The sequence below is a fragment of the Thamnophis elegans genome, chromosome 11, assembly GCF_009769535.1.
Source record: "Thamnophis elegans isolate rThaEle1 chromosome 11, rThaEle1.pri, whole genome shotgun sequence".
NCBI lineage: Eukaryota > Metazoa > Chordata > Lepidosauria > Squamata > Colubridae > Thamnophis > Thamnophis elegans.
Window position 1 is genome coordinate 17542304 of NC_045551.1, and position 15376 is coordinate 17557679.

The 15376-nt window shown below is 41.2% G+C and overlaps 1 protein-coding gene across 1 annotated transcript in view; it reads right to left on the reverse strand.

Moving 5' to 3' along the window:
* Positions 1 to 15376, reverse strand: part of C11HXorf58 (chromosome 11 CXorf58 homolog) — a 78516-nt gene that overhangs the window by 22670 nt on the left and 40470 nt on the right. Inside the window, exon 7 of the mRNA XM_032226078.1 lies at positions 154 to 289. Coding sequence (XP_032081969.1) covers positions 154 to 289 — 136 coding nt within the window. The remainder of the gene's footprint in view (positions 1 to 153; positions 290 to 15376) is intronic.

Consider the following 15376-nt stretch of genomic DNA (forward strand, 5'->3'; position numbering starts at 1 on the left):
TAAATTATATCTTCCCATTTGAACACTCTACTAAAAGTAGTTTTCAAAAACTGGTACTTGATTAAATCCCTTTAAAACGTATTGATAGACTTCTAATGATCTAGCAGTAATACTCTAAATACCAAATATTCTGCGTGCATTATCCTTACTTACCTCTTCTTTCACAGCTTTATAAATTTTCTTCATTTTTGCAATCTTCTGCCTAGCTTGATAAGAGCGGCGTTGTGACATTCTCTGGTCTGCCTTTGGTTCTTGTCTTGATAGGGAGGTGAAACCAGGTGGCATAGACCTAGAAAAGACTTTGTGTTTTGAATATTATTTTCACAGATCCTACAGTACAAATGCTACTATAGATGTGATATGTCATTAAATATTAAAATAAATACTGTGAAAACTACTATTTTTTGCTCTGAAGCAGAGATATATATAGCAGTAGTCTTCAAAATAGTGAGCTTGGCCAGATGACTGAAATCCAAACCCTCTTTATATACATGCAGTGCACATAACAAGGGTGTGACTTGAGTCACAAAATTGCACATTTTGAAGCTAGTTAATGTCACCACAGACACCTCTGGAAGATCATATTGCTAACTTATTTTTTTATTCCTATTAAGGAACATATGTGCAAATTTACATTGCTATTACCTTCTCATCTTTCACTTCTGTTTGTAAAATATTTTATTCAATTTTCAATTTTCACATTCCATTTGCAATCATTTATACACAGGGTATTTACTATAAGAAAAGAAGAAAAAAAAAAGGAAAAAAGGAATAAAACGAACAAATAAAAAGGAAACACAACTCATCATTCCCAACCCCACCTAACCCTTGCATCCTCCATACACCCCATCTACCCCCTCCAACTTTCCTTTCTCCCTCTAACACTCCCCTCCTACTTCCCTTTCCCCTCAAACCTTCCTTCTCCCCTTACTCCCCAGACACCCTCCTTACATACTCCTTACATTCCCCTTACTCCTTCCTTACTCCTCCCTCTTCCTTCCCTCTACCTCCCTCCTTGGTGTATGCCTTTATTCGAGTGTTGTTTGATCTAATAAATGTAAAATGAACCAAGGGAAAAAAAAAAGATAATAATAATAATAATAAAAAAAGGAACCACCGTATATAAATACATTCTTGTTCTTATTAAGATTATGTTAACCCCCCCCCACCCCACCCCCCACAATCCCCATCCCTAATCCTCCCGGCTTCCCAGGGCCCACACCTGGCACTACCTTCTATCTAAAATATCTTGTATACATATGGATTAAAAAATAAAAGTAATATATAAAAAAGAAAAAAAAAAGAAACCACTCATTGTGTTGATCTCAGCCCCCCATCTTTATCTATGCTTAAATAGTATAAATCATTCTATCTATATTTTATTCTCGTCTCTTACTTCTTTGCTATTTACCTCGATCTTCTGTAGACTCTCCCGTTCCCTTCCTAAACCTCATGATCCCTTCCAATAAGATTTAAGCAGCATAGTTCCTGCCATATATTCAAATATAACTTTACAGACAAGTAATCAAACTTTCCCTTCTAGTAAAATTTAAACAACGTGAATGATCTTTCTTTACCCCTTTTTCAAACCGTAATTCAAAATAATCTAACCAGATTTCCCCTTCTTAGTAAAGTTAAGCAACATAGATCAGATATTACTTTACACAGGAATCAATTTCTATCTTAAGATAATTCCAACCGACTTCCCCTTCTAGTAGAATTTAAATAACTTAGTTCATTCCACATGCATTTTACTCTCATCCCCCACTTGTCTGATATTTACCACTATCAAATTTATACTAACATTTGTTTAAAATATAGCTCAGAGCGATTTGTAGCATGAATCATTCCACATATTCCAGTAATACTTTCAACAAGAGTCAGTTAACCTTCTATTTTAAGGTAGTCGCTTCTAACAAAGTTTAAACAACATAAATCATTCCGCATTCTTTTTACAGTTATCTTAAGATAATCCCAAGCGGCTTCCTGTTCTAATAAGCTTTAAACAACGTAAATTTTGCCCTCTTCCCTTGCTTGTCTGGTATTTACCACAAATAACGTAATTCATTCCACATACATTTTACCCTCATCTCTTGTTTGTCTAATATTTACCACTATCAAATTTATACTAGCGTTTATTTAAAAAGTAACTCAGAACTATAACAACCAACTTTCCCTTCAAATAAAAGTTAAATAGCATGGATCATTTTCAAATAATACTTTCAGCAAGAGTCAGTTAACCTTCTATTTTAAAATAGTCCCATCTAACAAAGTTTAAACAACATAAATCATTAACCACTATCAAATTTGTGCTAACGTTACTTTAGAATCTAGCTCAAAGTAGTTTCGTCCAGCTTTCCCTTCTGATAAAAATTAGTCCACTTTTTCTACCGGAGAGAGGTCTCAAACCCCCATTCAGTCCTCAACTTTAGGAAGTCTTTTGAAGTATCTAAATTCTCGATCTGCGTTCTTCTGCTTCTCCGAGGGAGGAGGGGCTACCCCCTCCATCTTGCAGCCGCATGGCCAGCCGTTTGCTTTCTCCTTCCGCTTGTCTCTCCTCTCTTCCGAGCGCGTCAGGAAGTCCCGCCTTCAGAATCCTACAATAGAAATCTTGAGCCTCCGAAATAGAGTTAAGACGAAATCTTTGATTCTCAAATGTAACCGTGATGCCGGCAGGGGCCTCCCATCTGTATCGAATCTGTTGACTCCTAAGCTCTTTAGTTAAAAAGGCGTAGTCCCTTCTTGCTCTCAACATCTGGAAAGGAATCTCTTTGAAGACAATCAGGTTCTGGTCATCAATTCGGAGCCTGTTATTATGAAAATTTTGCACAATCGCGTTTCTAGATTCTTTTGTAGAGAAATATATAATTATGTCCCTCGGGAGCTGTCGCTGTTCCGCTATCAATGAGTTCTGGCGATAGATTTTCCGAATCTGCCAATCAAAGTTAAGTCCCGGGCTTCCCAGCGCGTGGCTGAAGGCTTCAGCAAAGGTCTGTTTTAAATTCTCTTGCTTCTTTTCACGGAGTCCTCTGACTCTAATTGCAAATGCCTTCCTATTAAAATTTAGTATCATAAGCTGTTCTTCGTTATTTCTAATTTTTTCTTGTAAAATTTGAATATTGGTAGTCAAATTAAAATTAGCCTTCTCCAGACTTTCCAATTTGTTTTCTATTTCAGCAGAGTAATCTGACAGGGCAGACACAGCTGCAAAAGTATTCGCCTTCATTTGATTAACTTTAGATTGTAAATCATCAAATAATTCCAATACAAATTCCCTGATTTCTTTCTTAAAAGCGTTAAGCATTTTAAGGAGATATTCCTGTGTTAAAAGTTCCTCAGCAGAAGACATGGGAGACAAAGGCTGTGTTTCCAATGAAAATTCTTTAAATTCTTTTGTAGCAAGACGCTTCTTTGATTTGGATGGCATAATAAATAAGCAAGTAAGCAGAGCTTCGCTCCCCTCTATTTCCAAAGAAGAAAAATTTATTTTCTTAAGGAGCAGTCTGCAGGAAGATAACACCGGCTAAGTATATCAATCATCCACGGAGAGAAATCGCCATTTTGAGGTCTAATTAGACAAAGAAGTCTCTAAGACGAATGGTGCTGGTATTTACGATAGTACTGAAAACATAAATCTCACAGGGGTGGGACCCGCCCGTATCAATTCTAGCTTGAAAAAAACTTTGTCTTGTCCTGGGGGGGGGCTAGCCTGTCTGGGGCTGCCAAAAAAAAAAGGCAGCTGAGAAGAAATGGCTGGAGATAAGAGCTCCGCTTCGGCCGGAACTAATCTCTTTCCACAGCCAAAAAAGAAAAAAGGCTGTGGTTTACGATTAGATCCTAACCTACGGGGCTATTCTCCCTGCCCCTTTCTTAGCCAGAAAGGGGTGCTATCTATGATCTTATTTAGATATACAGACCAGATCTCTGAGGAGCTCGGTGGAGCCCTCCTCGGCAACAGGCCACGCCCCCCGGAAACCTCATCTTTCACTTCTGGAAAGCATTGACTTAAGTGAATTAAATTTTCTAATAGTATCCAAGGCACTATTTTTTCCCAAATGATACCTGCGAATTGGAAGATGACATGACTGATGAAAATGAAGAAATGGGAAAGCTCCACGGGGTGCTGTCTGAAGTCCTGAGCCCCAAACGCCGCACAAAGACCCAGGGAAGATGGAGAAGACAGCAACCACAGAAGGAACTACAGGGACTAGCTCAGAGGTCATCCTTAAGACCATCTACTCCCCTTTGGAGAGCATGGTGGCAGCAGCGGAGGCCGCAGAAGCTGACCAATGGCAGGGCACCCGACCCAAAGAGCCAGTGCCCTAGCAGATTGCTCAGCAGGATCCTTCCCTATGGGGCAAAGCCACAGGAGCTGTGGGGTCTCAGGAGTTGGCAGTCAGGGTGAGATGCTTTAGGAGCTCCAAATTACAATGGGCGCACACGAGTCTTCAAGTGGAAAACGAGACCTCTTGAACCCACCAATTTTAGGGAATGAGGTTTCCCGCTGCCGTTGCAGAGCCAGTTGCTAGCAGGTGTTCCAGAATAGTTTGACCAATTCAGCATTGGCTCCCCTAAGAGGCTAGCCCGGTTGGGTCCTGGCCCAATCCATGTTCACCTTCCCGGATCGAGGAGTCGCAACCATCCAGAATGGAGCTTTGACATCAATTCACAGCACATAGCAGATTGCTCCTTATCCTCCCTCGCCGGTCCCGGTCCACTGGGATGACAGCTCCTGTGAGAATTGGCGCTGCACAGCAGCAAGGATCTCTAGGCCAATGCAGCTCAGGATTGCGAGGGTGAACCATTGGGGCTCCCAAGACCCCCAAAAAACCCTTGCCAGTCAGCTGTCAGATTGCCTCCAGCTGACCAAATCTCCCCTGGCTGGGCCTTTTACCCGGCCAGGGGTGGGTGCAATACCAGTGGATGCCAGCTCCGGCCCCACCATCTATACTGGCCTCACAGCCTGCACTGCTAGCGCCCCTCCCCCACAGTTCATGGCAACATTTGATGGAACCCTGGGTAAACTGGCCTATTTCGTGAACTGGATTTAGTCCCATCTCAACGGTTATGGGGACTAGTACCAGACTGATTAAGATATAGTTTTGGCAATTGCTGACAATATGATGGAGGGAGAAGCAGCGGAGTGGATAGCCCAATTACACAATGAAGGGGCCCCAAAACTAGAAGATACTGACAAGTTTGTGCAATTACACTGGGTCTGATTTGAAGATACAGTCCACAGAGAGGAAGCTGAAACTGAAATCAAAAGCCTGAAGGAAATGGGCCAACCCCCCCAAAGAATTCATCTGGAAATTCTGAAGGGTGCCTGGAAAATTGAGAGACTGACCTGAACACCTCTTCATCTACCACTTCAAAGAAGTGCTGGACCAGGACCTCAGGTAAGCTTGCATCTATAGGGCAATTCTGGACTGCATACAGTACTGGTACCCGATGGCCACAGGGGGACTGCTGGAAGAGTGTGCTGTGTTGTGGGTTTTAAAAATGTCTGAGTGAATCCAGGAAGAGTGAAGAGGCAGAGGGCTGGAAGAGTTTGTGTAAAGTGGTCAGTAATGTTGAAAAAGTAGGACACCCATATTTCCTCTGTAAGTAGCTGTTTTATTGTTTTGTGTACTTATTTTATTCTTATTTAAGTAGTAAGTGCACAAAATGATAAATTTCCTTTTTTATATCTTCTTTTTGTAGGTCATTCTTTGGGGCAAAGAATTTGGTGATATCGACTTGGCCATTCCCACCCAGTCACATGATCACCATGGACCTAGAGATCCATCTGCACCAGAAGCCCACCCTTGAGAAACCAGCTAAGAGGGCTCTAGGTCACTGATCCCCTGCAAAACTGGCTGAAGCACCACAACCGGCACTTCCGATGCAGCTGGCAAGGCCACTGAGCATCTGAGTGCCAGGCTCCAGCCCCAGTACCTCAATTCTGAAATCCATCAGCATCTCGGGGAAGGAAAACCCCAAGGAAGCCACCAGACAAAGGAAGAATCACCAAACAAACTGTTGAAGTTCCTCTCCTATCCAGTGGAAGGGAGGAAACTCCAGCTTCAGAGACCCCTCCAGGGTCCGCCAGTGGGAGCAGTGGGGAAGAGAATATAATGGTAAGTGAAGCCATCCACCCCTCTCCATTAAGTCCCATATAGTAGATGGTAAACTGGGCCCAGGGAGATTTAGAGGCTGTCATAGACACTGGCCAGGTGTCTGATCAGCTTCCCCATTGTCCAACAGCTAGGGATAAGCAGGAAAGCCTTGGTACACCCCATATGCTTTGAGCAGGTCAATGGGACACTAATTGGTGGAGCCTCAGCCACTTTAGTCATGGAACTGGTTAAACAGGAGATGGGATGCCACCAGGAGCTTATATGTTTCGTAGAAGCCTCCAAAATGATTGAAGCAATCATATTAGGTCTCGCTTGGCTGGACAAATGGGGCTCAACTATCTCATGAGAAGATGGCTCCCAAAAGCTAAGAATAGGTATTGGTTCATTGCCACCAATTCAGCGGGATAAATGCCAACAGGCACTGAACCCTGGCAGCCCCAGCCAGCTGGAAAACACTGCAGCCACCACAGATGGGCTCCCCGGCTGTTCTCAAGTGCCTAAGGAATATCGGGATATGACGGTCACCTTTAGCAAGCAGGACTGCAACTTCCTCCCTCCCCACCTCTCTATGGACTGCAATTGAGTTCATACTGGGAGCCAAGTTGCCAAAGCCAGAAATGTATTCCATGACCCCAAAAGAAATTGAGAAAATACACTGATGCCAATTTAGCTAGGGGCTTCATTCAACTACCCAAATCCAAAGTGACGACCCCCGTGTGTTCAAAGAGAAAAAAGACAGGGGGTGAGAAATTAATGCCATGTGCATGGAGAACACCAGCCCCCTCCCCTTAATGAAGGACATGCTAAGTCACTTGGCAAAGGGCAAGGTGTTCACCAATCTGGACCTAAGAGAAGCCTACTATCGGATACAGATTAGGGAGGGGGATGAATGGAAGATTGTGTTCACCTGCCCACTAGGCAGCTTTCAATTTATGGTCATGCCATTTGGGCTCCATGGAGTCCCCGTCGTATTCATGCAGCTAATCAATGAGCTAATCATGAGCATCTCTACAAGGGGCCCTGGTTTACCTAGATGATATTCTTATATTTAGTGAAATGCTAGAAGCACACATTGAATTAGTGCAGTAAGTACTGAAAAAACTCCTCACCATGAAGCTCTATGCGAAGCTCTCTAAATGTGAATTCCAAAAGACTTCCCTAGACTACCTGGACTAAGAGTGTCAAGCGAGGGGGTCAAGATGGATCCCAGGAAATTGAAAGTGGTGCTGGACTGGCAATTCCCACACAACCCCAAGCAGCTCCAGAGCTTCCTAGGGTTTGCAAACTTCTATAGGTAATGTATTCCAGCATTTGCAAAAGTAGCCATACCCCTAATGGAGCTACTGAAAACATCCCCCCCTTCTAAGCTGTGTCCAACCCAACCGCTGGCCTGGTCGCTAGGGTGCAATGGGCAAGACGGTGGGCAATATGGGAAAAGGAGGCTTATGCAGTCTGCTGGGCTCTCATCTCCTGGAAGCATTTCTTAGAAGGGAGCAAAGTGCAGTTTGAGGCTGATCATAAAAACCTGGAGGCCCTAAAAAAAAAAAAAAAAACCTGAAAACTTTCTCCCAAACAAGTCCACTGGGCACAGTATTTCAAACGGTTGAACTCTGAGCTAAGATGCATCGGGGGGGGGGGACCTACTAGCAGATGCACTATCCAGAAAGCCATAGTTCGAGAGTAGGAGGAAGGAAGTCATCCATGCAATCATTCCCCAACTTCAATCAGCGGGCAAATCACCACTAGGAACCAGACCAAATGCCAAAATGACCCCGGGGCAGGGCAGCTAACGGCTGAGCTAAAAGCCATACTCCCAGCCAATCGGTGGTTTAATGAAAACCAGGACATCCTGACCATAAGAGAGGAACTGGCTTGGAAGGCGTTCAAACTATATGTCCCTACCAGCTTGAGGCTACAGGTCTTGCAGCGCAGCCATGCCTCCCAGCTGGCCAGTCACTTTGGCTTCTTAAAAACCCTCCACTTAGCCCGGAGGCAGTTCTGGTGCCTCCAGAACTATCATCTGCATGGAGTGCCTCGCCAAGTAGTCTCAGACAGAAGCGTTCAATTAACTGCCAAATTCTGGAGAGAATTTGTTAAAATATATTTTTATTGTTTTTATATTTATTTAAAACAGTGCAGCACAGTGAAGTCGTAATGACCATACAATCACATTATATACAAATAATCTTGTCCAATAACTATTAGCCTACTTCCGGGATGACAAACCTATGGCACATGTGCCACAGGTGGCACGTGGAGCCATTTTTCTGGGCATGTGAGGCGTTGCCTGTCAGCTGGCCAACATGCATGCGGGGCGGGACTGCTTCCGGGGCGGGACTGCTTCCGGGGCGGGACTGCTTCCGGGGCGGGACTTTGCCGTTGGCGACGGCTTAATTGAGCTGCCCCCAGATTTCTGGTTCGTTATCTGCCTAAACACCTAGCAGATATCTCATTCTTCAGGCCAGAAGATTGAGGGAGAGATCCAGCTGGTAAGAGCTTTCTTTGAAGTTTGCAGCCTTTTTTTTGCTGCAAACGGAAGGGGGGAGACAACCAAAGCTGAGTCATACCTCCGGCCAGAAATCTCGGCTGTTTTTACAGCGCAAGGCAAGGAAACCCCTCTTAGGACAATTTTTGAGATATTTATATGAAACTAATACAAGCAGAGCCCGTACCTAAGAACTTTATTTGCTTTTTCTAAAAAAAATCCTAGCTTCAGTTTTATAAGAGCTTCCTTTGTGTAATTGCTCCCAAGATGGCGATTCTGACTCCTCGGCAAAGACAGTGATAACAAAGATCAAAGGAATAGCCTCTTACTAATTAGCTCCACTTCTTGGAAAGCAGAGTTTGATTAATTGCTGAATAACTACTTGAAGTAAAGATATAATGGCAACAAATTTAAGCTCGGGAAGATCTCTTTTTAGGAGTACATCCCACGCACCTGGCGTCAAGTTGCAGCCCCCACCCTCTATGCCCCCTACTGGAGATTTGCTAACGAAAGAACTTTTTTTTGAGACTCTTAGAGAATTTAGAGAGCAGAATTTAGAAATGCTCAGAGAATTCAGAGCGGAGATAAAGAAATTTAATGCAGATTTACACGATAAGCTTGATGCTAGGATTGATAAAACAAAGGACGATATGGTGGGACTTGTAACTGTATTGACAGAATATGTTTCTGAAATGGAAGACAAGCTAGAGGTTCTTGAGGAAGCCAACACTAACTTGACATCCAAAATTGAAGTGGCGCAACAAAAAGTTGATAATGCTGAAAAACAAATTGTTATGTTACACTATAAACAGATGGAGCTTGCATTAAGAGTCAGAGGGCTGCGTGAAAACGAACAGGAGAACTTGAAGCAGATTTTTTCAGAGGCTTTTAACCGTCTGGTGGAAAGACCGGGGTCCAACTTTGACTGGCAGATCGAAAAAATTTATCGCGCCAATTCTTTGGTGGCAAAACAGAGACAACTCCCTCGGGATGTAATTATATATTTTACTACAAGAGAGTTTAGAAACATGATACTACAAAAGTCTTATAATACCAGGCTTCAAATTGGCGGACAGGACTTGATTGTTCTGAAAGAAATACCACCCCAAATGCTAAGAGCCAGGAGAGACTATGCTTTTCTAGTGGAAGAACTCAGAAACCGTCAGATACAGTACAGATGGGATGTGCCATTTGGTATAATAATTACATTTGATAAGCAAAAATATCGTCTCAACTCTGTATGGGAAGCCCGAGATTTTTATCACAAGAATCTGAAGGTGGGACACCCGGAATTATTTGGATTTGGAGAAAAACCACAAGAAAAACAAGATAAACAGCAAATCACACAACTACCAGACAAAAAGCACCATCTCCTTTTTCTGGAAGGGCAAGGGACCAGGGAACAAGGATCTAGCCGTATGACTACCAGACGAATGGGAAAACAAGGCATATTGCAATAACTTGAATAATCATCGGTCATTGATCAAGGAGTTATGGTCTGAACTCTTTACACAAGAGAAAGAAAATATTTCACTACCTCAGACAGTTTAAGAACGATATGATTTGTCTGCAAGAAATTTATATTAAATTAACTGATTAAAAATATTTGTTTGACCCCGAACTTGGTCAATATTTTGTGACCTCTGCTACGGAAAAGAAAAATGGTATAGTTGTAAAAGACATTAAGGCTGAATTAATTGAAGCAGATCCCTTTGGAAGACATATCGCATTTGACTTAATTCTAGAAGGGAAAAAGACTTGATGGACAACTTCGAAATGCAGAGGCGCGCGACTTCACCTCTTTCTCTGATGGACATCAATCCCCTTTAAGGAGTGACTTTATATAAATCGCTAATGACTTATTTTCTAGGGTGAAGAAGACAAAGATTGCGGCGAGGGTCTTTTTGGACCATAACTCAGTTTGGATGGAATAGGGAAGGATAGTGCAGGCAAGAAGGTCTTGGAGGTTGAATGAGAGTTTAGGGTTTATTTAGATATGTAAAGTATATTAATGATTGTGTGTGTGTGTTTTCATACACATACAGTATATATAGTAGATAATGTATCTTTTTGTATGCCTATATACACTATATACTATGTAATATGTATGTACACGTATGGCATATATACATAGAATTAAATAGTATATTTTGGATGTTCAGAAGTAGTAAATAAATAGACAGAGAAATTGTATCTTGTTGAGGCCTTTGAGGCAAAAGGAGGCCAGGCAAGGTGCCCCTTGACGTGAGTGACATCAAGTTGCCCATGCCGAGACTTCCGGGGAGTGGCCTGTCGCCGGTCGGCAGCTTAACAGAGCTGCCCCCAGAATTCAGGACCGTTATCTACTCAATATCAAGAAGATAACTCTTTTTTCAGACAAGAAAAAAGCAGTGAGGAATCTCAGCTGGTAAGAATCTTCTTCGAAGTTCACAGTTTGTTTCTTTGTGAGCTGTGGACGGAGGGGGAGGATCAACCCATAGCTGAGTCATTCAACTCCGACCTGAACTTCGCAGCTGTTATCCACAGCACAAGACAGGATCCCCTCCCCCTCAGGACAATCTTTAGAAAAGAGACTATTAAAAATCAATACGAGCAAAGACCAACTTGTGAACTTTAAAACCTTTCTCTATCTGAAATACCAGCTTCAATGTTATAAAAACCTCTTTTGTTTAATTGTCTTCAAAATGGCGTTTACAGCTTCTGCATTTGTTATCTCCGGCTTCCTGCTACAGAACTAAAGAAATAATCTCTTATAATTTAATTAGAGCTACTCCCTTAAAGCTTTCAAGACTCTTTGTTGATTCAGAGACATTCCAAACATTCCAAACGGACTTTCTCTTTTGAAATCCTCCGTAAAACCCCTTGTAAAAAAAGAAAAAAAGAAGGAAAAAAAGGGGGGGGGAGGAATTTCTTTTTCTCCACATAGCACAGTGGATTAGTAATTTAGAATAAATAATTAAAACCAAAATATAATGGCATCCAAATCAACCTCTGTTAAATTACCTCCGAAAACGTCTCCCATACCTGGCACAAAGTTGCAGCCCCCACCATCTATGCCCCCTAGTGGAGATGTACTAACAAAAGAATTTTTTCTGGAAATGTTCCAAAAATCCAGAGAACAGAACTTAGAAATGTTTAAAGAATTCAGAGAACAGAATCTAGAAATGATTAAAGATTTCAAAGATGAAATAAGGAATGAGATGGAAGTTCTATATGACAAATTCGATACCAGGGTCACTAAAATGAATGATAATATGATGGGAATTGTAAATGTGATAACAGAATATATTTCTGGAATGGAAGATAATTTAGAAACTCTCAATGAAGCTAAAACTAACCTGATATCCAAAACTGAAGTGGTGGAACAAAAAATTGATAATGCTGAAAAACAAATTATTATGATACAGTATAAGCAGATGGAGCTTGCATTAAGAGTGAGGGGGCTGCGTGAAGAAAAGCAGGAGAACCTAAAGCAAATGTTTTCTGAAGCTTTTGACCGTCTGGTGGGAAAACCGGGATCCAATTCTGATTGGCAGATTGACAGGATTTTTCATGTTAATTCATGGGCGGCAAAACAAAGGCAACTTCCCCGAGACGTGGTAATATACTTTGTTACAAGAGAATCTAGAAATATGATACTACAAGAGTCCTACAATACTAAGCTTCAAATTGGTGGACAGGACCTGATTGTTTTGAAAGAAATACCGCCTCAGATGCTAAGAGCCAGAAGAGATTATGCTTTTCTGGTGGAAGAGCTCAGAAGGCGTCAGATACAGTACAGATGGGATGCCCCATTCGGTATTATAGTTACAATGGACAAACAAAGATATCGTCTCAGCTCTGTATGGAAAGCTCGTGATTTCTATCATAAGATTCTGAAGATGGGATACCCTGAACCTTCGGGATATGGTGAAAAACCACGAGACGAACAAGATAAACAGCAAACCACACAACCATTAGATAAAATGTATCATCTCCCTCTTCCGGAAGGGCAAGGAGTCAAGGAAAAAAGATCCAACCGTAAGACCACCAGACAAACGGATAAACAAGCTACTATGCAACAATCTCAACAATCATTGGCCACTGACCAAGGTGCTACTGCAACAAGCTCAGAAGCTGTGGGAGGAGCCAAACCAAAGGTGAGACAGGCCTTGCGGGAGGCTCTAAAAAAGCTTCAGGCAACCAAAAATGACAACTAAGATTTTGACATGGAATGTTAACGGACTGAACTCTCCACAGAAAAGAAAGAAAATATTTCATTATCTTAAGCAGTTTAAGAATGACATAATTTGCTTGCAAGAAACTCATATCAAATCAACCGATCAAAAATATTTGTTTATCCCCAAACTGGGCCAACATTTTGCGACCTCAGCCATGGAAAAGAAAAATGGCATAGTAGTATATTTAAGAAAAGACATTAAAGCTGAGCTAATTGAAGCAGATCCCTTTGGAAGATATATTGCATTAGATTTAATCTTAGAAGGGAAAAAGACGTTACTATTGGGAATTTATGCTCCAAATCAACAACAAGATGGATTTTATAGAAACCTCCATGCTAAATTAGTACAGTGGGATTTTGAGTCTTGTATATTAATGGGTGACTGGAATGGCGTGATCGACACCAAAAGAGATAAGAAGACAGCTCGACCGAACACCAAATTTCGAGCTAAGTTACCCAAACCCTTTTTTGACATGCTGGACGACTTTGAATTGCGAGACGCTTGGCGCGAGAGGCATGCAGAAGAATATGACTTTACCTTTTTTTCCAATAGACATCAATCTCTTTCAAGGATTGATTTTATACTAATTACAAATGATTTACTTTGTAGGGTGAAGAAGACAAAGATTATGGCGAGAGTTCTTTCAGACCATAATCCAGTCTGGATGGAATTGGGAAGGGTAGCCCAGGCAAGAAGGTCCTGGAGGTTGAATGAAAATTTATTTAGATATGAAAAGTATGTTAATGATTGTAAAAAATTGCTATCGGAATATTTTGTCTTCAATATGAATAAGGGTACATCTTTGGAATATGTATGGGATGCAAGCAAAGCGTATATGAGAGGAGTATTAATGAATATAAATAAAATACATAGATACAAACAAGGGCAAAAACGAAAAGAATTGGAAGAGGAAATTAAAGGGAAAGAGTCAGAATTAACATTGAATCCAGGAGATACAAAGATTAGGGAAACAATTGCTATATTAAAATCTCAGTTTGATATGCTGATCTCTGACCAGGTAGCTACTAGTTTATTATATGCTAAACATAATACTTTCTGCAATGCAAATAAACCCGGTAGGTGGTTGGCTTATCAGATTAGAAAAAAAAGGAAAGCTCGAAATGTATCCAAATTGTGTTACAGAGGGAAGGAAGTGTTTCAACAGGAAGAGATTCAAAAGGTATTTCGGGAATTTTTTACAGAGTTGTATAAAGGGGATAAAATTAAGGACGGAGATATAGACAAATACCTAGATAAAGAGAAAATCCCCCTAGTCAGAGAAGAACATAGGCATAAGCTGAACCAACCTATAACCTCTGGGGAAATTTTGCAGGCAATTAAACAATTAAAGTTAGGGAAAGCACCAGGTACAGATGGTTTAACAGCTGTTTATTATAAATATCTACAGTTAGAAATGGTAGAACCCCTCAGAGAACTATTCAATAAAATTCAATCGGGAGGGAAAGTGCCTCCCTCGTGGAAGACTGCGTTCATATCGTTGATACCCAAAGAAGATCAAGACCTTACCCAACCAAAAAATTACAGACCTATTTCATTACTCAATGTAGATTATAAAATTTTTACTAAAATATTAGCAAATAGGCTAATGGGGGTAACTCAGCAACTGATACATACCGATCTAACTGGTTTTATACAGGGCAGACAGATGAAGGATAACGTTAGATTAATTATCAACGCTTTAGAATACCTGGGAAAGAACAATCAAATCCCGGCCGCATTCATATTTTTGGATGCGGAGAAAGCCTTTGATCGAGTTAATTGGCAATTCCTGCTGAAGACATTGCAAAAAATGCAGATAGGAGATGGCTTTTTACGGTCAATTGGTGCAATATATCAGCAGCAAACAGCCCAGATCATTGTCAATGGAAGTCTGACAGACTCCTTTCAAATTGAAAAAGGTACAAGACAGGGCTGTCCTCTGTCCCCATTATTGTTTATTATAACTTTGGAAATACTGTTGAATAAGATACAGGGCCTGGGCGGTCTAAAAGGGATCAAAATTAGACAGCAAGAATATAGAGTTCGTGCATTTGCGGATGATCTGGTTATAATATTGGAGCAACCGCAGGAAACTAGTAGGGTATTATTGAATACGATCAATCAATATGGTCAAGTCTCGGGATTTAAAATAAATCTAGGAAAAACCAAAATAATAGCTATAAATATGACTATCAAACAGAAGGAAGAACTGGGGGCGACGCTAAGATGTGAGGTAGTTAAAAAAGTTAAATATCTTGGAGTTAATATTTTAATCTCAAATGGGAAATTATACAAGTATAATTATGAACCACTTTGGCATAGTACACAGGTGGAGTTGAAAAGGTGGGAAAAACTGCATTTGTCCTTGCTGGGTAGAATAGCGGCAGTAAAAATGAACATTTTACCAAAATTTTTATTTCTTTTTCAAATGTTACCAATACTTAAAAGAGATGCGAATCTTCTAGAATGGCAGAAGGGTATCAACAAATTTGTGTGGGCAGGAAAGAAGCCGAGGGTAAAGATGAAAATAATGCAAGATGCACGTGAAAGAG